Source organism: Poecilia formosa, unplaced genomic scaffold (assembly GCF_000485575.1).
Source record: "Poecilia formosa unplaced genomic scaffold, Poecilia_formosa-5.1.2 Scaffold337, whole genome shotgun sequence".
NCBI classification, from domain to species: domain Eukaryota; kingdom Metazoa; phylum Chordata; class Actinopteri; order Cyprinodontiformes; family Poeciliidae; genus Poecilia; species Poecilia formosa.
This window is the reverse complement of record NW_006800276.1, coordinates 553,971-560,266: the sequence shown is the minus strand read 5'-3', so window position 1 is coordinate 560,266 and position 6,296 is coordinate 553,971. Positions and strand designations below refer to the sequence as shown.

At 39.2% G+C, this 6,296-nt stretch overlaps 2 protein-coding genes across 2 annotated transcripts in view; one reads left to right on the top strand and one right to left on the bottom strand.

Annotated features, from left to right (window-relative positions):
* Nucleotides 1-6,296, top strand: part of LOC103152994 (olfactory receptor 52K1-like) — a 52,511-nt gene that overhangs the window by 26,238 nt on the left and 19,977 nt on the right. The window lies entirely within an intron of this gene.
* Nucleotides 1,576-2,640, bottom strand: LOC103153016 (olfactory receptor 6K3-like). The gene has a single exon (XM_007573767.2). The coding sequence runs from the start codon at nucleotides 2,548-2,550 to the stop codon at nucleotides 1,621-1,623; it is 930 nt and encodes a 309-aa protein (XP_007573829.2). The 5' UTR covers nucleotides 2,551-2,640; the 3' UTR covers nucleotides 1,576-1,620.

Below are 6,296 nucleotides of genomic sequence, written 5' to 3'. Positions count from 1 at the left end.
CATGAAACAACTTCCTCTAGTTAAAGAATTTCACCAACAAAACTCAATTATCCACAAACTCCATCCTACATGTTGGACCCAGTGTAATAATACTGACAACAATCTTTGAGGATTTTCATCACTCAGTCCTGATCAGGCTGAAGGTTTGAGTTAACAGTAACTGGAGATTGGAACCAACATCTCTAACATCATCACAGGACACTGAAGATTGACCCAAACACAGGAGACACCTTCCTCCTCACAGCCAGCGTGGGAACATCATCAGTGCCCCTCCCTCCAAAACGGAGCGGTTCCTCCTCTGTGGTCCTTATGACGTTTTTAATACACCCTCATGTCCAATGGGACTTCATTAACTGAAGTTTGTTGAAGGTTGGGAAGTTTTGGAACAGCAGAAAATACAACAAAACTAAGTATTATACAGCATTATGGTTCTGCTGAAATAAACTCAAGGTGTATTGGAAATGGTCAGCCATTACAGTATTATGGGAAAGTACTGCTATTTTTTCACACTGTCATATGTTAAGATGATGACAGGAGTGGGTAGGTCTCTGGATTCTTACAGTAACACCAACTGAGACCACCATGTTAAAATCCTCCATTATGATTATTTTACCAGGATTTAATTAAAACTCAGAGAGTAAATCTGAGACCTGATCTAAAAATATTACAGTAAGGCCTAGTGGGTTTAGTGTTTTACAGTTTGGATGACTAAGGTAAAACATTCTTAACAGCTGTAGCTAATACGAGGGCTGAGACTAAAGAATAAATCTGAAGGAAAAATGATTTTTACTCCTTCTCTGCACCCTGTACTTTCAGGAGCATAAAAGTTTAAATAATTAAAAGGAGTTTACTCATTTATACTAACATAATCCATTGCTGCATCCAAAACAAATCAATCTAATGCGCTCAAACTAACATACTATTCAATAGGCAAATAAAGTTGTTGGTACCGGTTATTTTATGTTAGTTATCACTTAAAGATTGACTAAGAGTTGAGTTGTGATTTTGTGAATTCATCAGTATTAAATATAGATTTAATGGTCTAATCCACCACTGTCCATGTTGACACTGTAACAGACTTTCAAACAGGTCTAGTCAAGGAATAAATCATTAATATTTGGTAAATTATGTCCATATTATTGGGTTATAAATAATAAATCCCCCAATCAGCTACTGAGAGGACTCTGTAAAACACAGAAACAAACCCATAGTGGTTGAAATATAAAATTTAGAGGTAACACTCATGTTTCTCCACTTTAATTCAATATATGATAGACATTAAAATTTATTTAAAAATGTAGAATTCTCGAAAATGTGAAGTGAAGCTTTTCTGAAGTCTGAAAATTTTCACGAGGCGTCAAAATAAACATGTTCATCTGGATACATTCAAAAATACCTTATTCAGTGTATTTGTGTCTGTAAAACACTTTACTGAAATAAATTAAAGATGAGTTTTTGAAAATTTTATTGTTATCCTCTCAAACCGAAAGCTCCTTAAAAACAAATCACTGTCTGATTATAGACCCAGTTTGCTTTAAGATTCAATTTCAGCCACTAAAAACATTGCAATTATTTCTAAATTATTTAATTTTTGAATAGTTTTAATTTGGTGCAATCATGTCAGTGTTTTGCATTCATAATTAGACTTTTACAAATATTTCTGATTTTTGACATCTTCAGGCCGTACATCAGCGGGTTAAAAAGAGGCTGGGCAGTCAGGAAGTAAAGCGACAGAAAAATCCGTAGAACATTTGGCAGAAAACTCATATCAAATCTGCTCTGGGAAATCTCGAAACTCCCACCGCAGGAAAAGTTCAAGATGGAGGCCAGGTGAGGTGTGCAGGTGTTCACAGCCTTCTGACGGGTCTGTTTGGACCCAGAGAAACACACAGCAAGGATCTTGATGTAGCTGTAGAGGATCAGGAGCAAAGAGATGAAGATGGTGCTGAACGTAGCAGTGAGTCCATAAATGTTGGTTAATGCCGTGTCCGAACAGGCCAGTTTGACCAGAGAGTGCATGTCACAGTAGACTTTGTTAATCTGGTTCCTACACAGCATCACTGGTATCAGAGACATTGAGAAGGAAACCACCACAAACGGATACAGCCAGCTCACAGCGATGAGCGAAGCGATCTTCGTTGGCGTCATCCTGGTGTTGTACTGCAGGGGGTAGCAGATAGCGAGGTACCGGTCATACGACATGACAGCTAGGTTTAGAAATTCAACAGCCCCGTACGAATGGACGATAAAAACCTGAAGCAGGCAGAACGGAGCAGCAACTGAGTGAAGATGAGAGAGGATCTGAACCAGCAGGAAGGGAAACAAGCCTGAGCTGCCGTACAGTTCATTCACAAACAGGCTGCAGAGGAACATGTACATGGGTTCATGTAAGCTCCGGTTCACACAGATCACCGCGATCAGCAGGACGTTGGAGACAATGATTAAAATATACAAAAACAAAACCACAGTGAAGTATAAATACGCCAGAACCCCAGAGTCAATATAAGCAGTCAGGAAGAAGAATGAAACCTGTGAAGAGTTGACCATCATGACATTTCAGTTAGAGCATGAAACAACTTCCTCTAGTTAAAGAATTTCACCAACAAAACTCAATTATCCACAAACTCCATCCTACATGTTGGACACTGTAATAATACTGACAGTCATTCAGTCATGGTCAGGTTGAAGGTTTGAGTCAATGGTATCTGGAAAAATTAGCCAACATCTACAGCATCTTCTCCAGTTGAAGTTCTTTGGACAAATGAGAGTGTGTCTGTGGTGTTTTATTTTGTTTTTAAGACACCCACAGCTGCAGTGGGACATCATTAACAGAAGTTTGTTGAAGTTCAGAAAGTTTAGGAGAGAAAGAAATATAAAATCTGTTTTGAAATGTTGCCAGGTGACCCATCAGGGAGGTTGTCTTACTGCATTGGTTGTCATCACGTAAACACAACCACGAGTAATATTAGTAATGTTCATAGTACTACCACTAATAATGAAAGTAATAAGAATATTAATACATCCATCTGTCCATCACATCCATACTATTTACTGTACCTTATTGGCTTGAGGGGTGTTGTTGGGGTACATCTTGGAAGGGTAATAAGAATAACATATGATTGTTTAGGATGGTCATCTTCAAATCCCAAAGGGAAGTGCATAGTCTGTTTGGCTCTGAACCCTCAGGGACCAAATGCTAGACAGAATCAGTTCATCCTCTGAACTGATCCTGGACAAACACAGGACAGACTGAATAATGACTTTGGAGAAGATGGCCAGCAGCACTGTGGAAAGTTAAGTTCTGCAGGAAGTCCAGCACAGAGAGTTGGAGGTTAGGTTTATCCTGAAACACGTTAGGAAGCAAAGAGAGTTTCAATTGTGACTGGAGGAAGATCCACACAGTGGGCATTCATCAAACTCCTTGGGGAGTATAGGGAAATGCAGATATTCTCTGTTGTTGAATTCCATTGGTTCAGGTGTATCTGTTTGTCTTCAGACCATTCGGGCATACAGCCTGATAAAGGCGCAGTCAGCCCTTAAACCACTCAAAAGCAAAGGGTAATATGGTAGGTATCATAAAGAAATCCCAGAGAAAGCTCAGGAACAGTATCTGAGAAGATCTCAAGTCAAATCTTGGATAGATTAACATAGAATAAGGAGATATAGAGGTTCTCCTTTTTAAACCCTTTGTGGGAGCATGTGGAGCACAGAGTTGGGTTATCTAAAACTCCACGTGATACTGAAGTAGGAAGTCTGGACCCATTCTGTGGATGAGCCAAACTGTTCAGTGATTGACAAACACAGGACAGACTGAATAATGGCTTTGGAGAAGATGACCAGCAGCACCTATGAATAGTCAAGTTGCTGCAGGAAGTCCAGTTTCTACTAGGCCTTCTGCAGAACAATTCCTGGTGTGAGGGCCATCTTAAGTCTAGGGAAAGGGTTGTTCCTAAAACACTGAAGTGATTCACTGAAGACAATAACGGATGTCGGTGATGATGGTGTTGAAGGTTGAGCTGAAGTTCACAGACAGGCTACATCCTTAGGTAATGGAGGTGGTAGATGAAGTGTCTCAATTTGACTGCATCACTTGCCTACCTGCTTGCTTGTTAAGCAAACAACACAGGATGTGCCCTCCAATGACCTTCAGATCCGTTATGATTGGTTGTTCAAAGGATTTTGTGGCCCAAGTGACAGTTCATAGTGCACTTCCTGGGGACAGGGGTAATTGAAGGGCATATGAAGCTAGAGGCAACTTCATACAGCTTAGGAGAGTTGGTAAATGGTAAATAGCCTGTACTTGTCGAGTGCTTTATGAAGCCCAGAGGACTTTTACTTTACACTAAGTCATTCATTCATTCCTGCACAAATTCACATGCTGATGGTGACAAGATACAATATTGCCCTGGGACAGCCTGACAGAAGAGAGGCTAATATGTACCGACACTTCCAGGCCCTCAGACAACCACCAGCAGGTAGGTGAAGTGCATTGTCCCAGGACACAATGTCTGAGACAGACCGACCAGGGATTCAAGCCAGTAACCCACCAATTACAAGACAAACTCCTACTAAAGTGGTGTGTTCTCCTATTGCCTGATCTGAGTTATTGAAGATTTGAGTAAAAATGGAGGCCATTTGGTAAGTCCAGGTTTCCAGTCATGAGGAGGAGACATTGTCAGGTCTTCAGAGGATTCCTGGTCTTCTGATGCAGAAGGAACCTATTTGCTTTTATGAAGACATGGGGTCTGGGGAGAAGAGTGTGCTCAGTGCACAAGTTACAGCTTTTGCACTGTGAAATGTGGAAGTCTGGTTTACACTTCTGAAAAGAACAGATTTGAAAAGGGTTATTAGCTGGTGAGAAAATGCTACCGTTGTGAGTTGTTCAAAGGTAGTTCTTCTGAGACTACTTATGCATATTCCACTTAAGGCATGATGATGCCAGTGTCCTTGGCACTTGCATAGTTATGCTTGAACTTGTTGCTCGAATGGTAAAGCCTAGAGAGGTTAGACTCTAAGTACTAGAGTTGTGATTGAGATTCAGAGCACAGAGGTGGATGTCTTGGTTGAGTCTAAACAGGCGGCCATGTGCAGGACGTTGTTAACACCACCCATAGAACTTTCTTTTGGTCTTCTAGCAGCTTCAGAAGCCCCATGACGTGATTGGGTCCTTTTATCAAAAGGTCTTGTGTAACCATTAAATGCCTCTAAGGGAATCTGGCATCAGTCAGTGTTAACTTTCAAGTTTTGATGAATCCTCATGATTCTTCATAACCCTCCAGGTCCAAATACCCTGGTGCACATGACCATGTTGGTCAGTCATGTTGGAACATCCATCCATCGTTCATGCCCACTTATCTTTCCAGGGAGACCTGAGGCCTATGAACACCTCTGACTGCTTTGACTTGAACATACATCGAGGAATGTAGAGTAATATTAAATTACATTTATTTATTTATTTCCTGTAAGAATATACAGGGGTAAACACATGTTTACATTCATTCTAGATAATACCACACCTTTCATTCATTCTTGGGTATAATTTCATCAACTTTTATTCACTGAGGAAGCTTGAAAACCGTATATCATCTGTCAGAAATAAAATGTAACGCCCTGCCTCTTGACTAAAAGTTGCATTGTAATTTTGTGAATTCAGCAGTAAATATCTTATCCATCCATTTTGTGCACAAGGTGCCTAAAATTGTAGGTTTGATGATTCACCTCTATGCATAAAGACTCTTAACAGCTTTTAATTAGGCCAGAGTAAGGAAGAAGTCATCTTTATCTTTTGCCTGTCTTTATTTACCAGATATTTTGATATAAAGTCCATTGATTAATTAGGTAAACAGTTAATATTTAATCTCTCTTCATAATCATAATGGTTGAAATACAGAACTTAAAGAACAGTTGGATGATGGTTGTGTTTCTCCAGGAAGATTTTTATTGTAATTTATTTCTCTACTGTTACACTTTTTGATAGACATTAAAACTGACTTAAAAACTGAACATTCTATAGTCTTTTTGTATATGAAATATATATTTTTGAATATATTATAATTATCCTTTGCTTAAAAATAAATTACTATTTCATTACTGATTTGATTTGTTTTAAAGTTCAAAATCTGCCACTAAAAACCTTAGTATTGTTTCTATGTCAGTTTGTATTGGTTGTTGAATACAGTAAAAACCATGTCAGTAGTCTCTATTCATAATTAGACTTTTACAAATATTTCTGATTTTTGACATCTTCAGGCCGTACATCAGCGGGTTAAAAAGAGGCTGGGCAGTCAGGAAGTAAA

What these genes read in the sequence shown, in the direction of transcription:
- LOC103153016 (XM_007573767.2), bottom strand. Translation starts at nt 2,550, where the DNA reads ATGATGGTCAACTCTTCACAGGTTTCATTCTTCTTCCTGACTGCTTAT.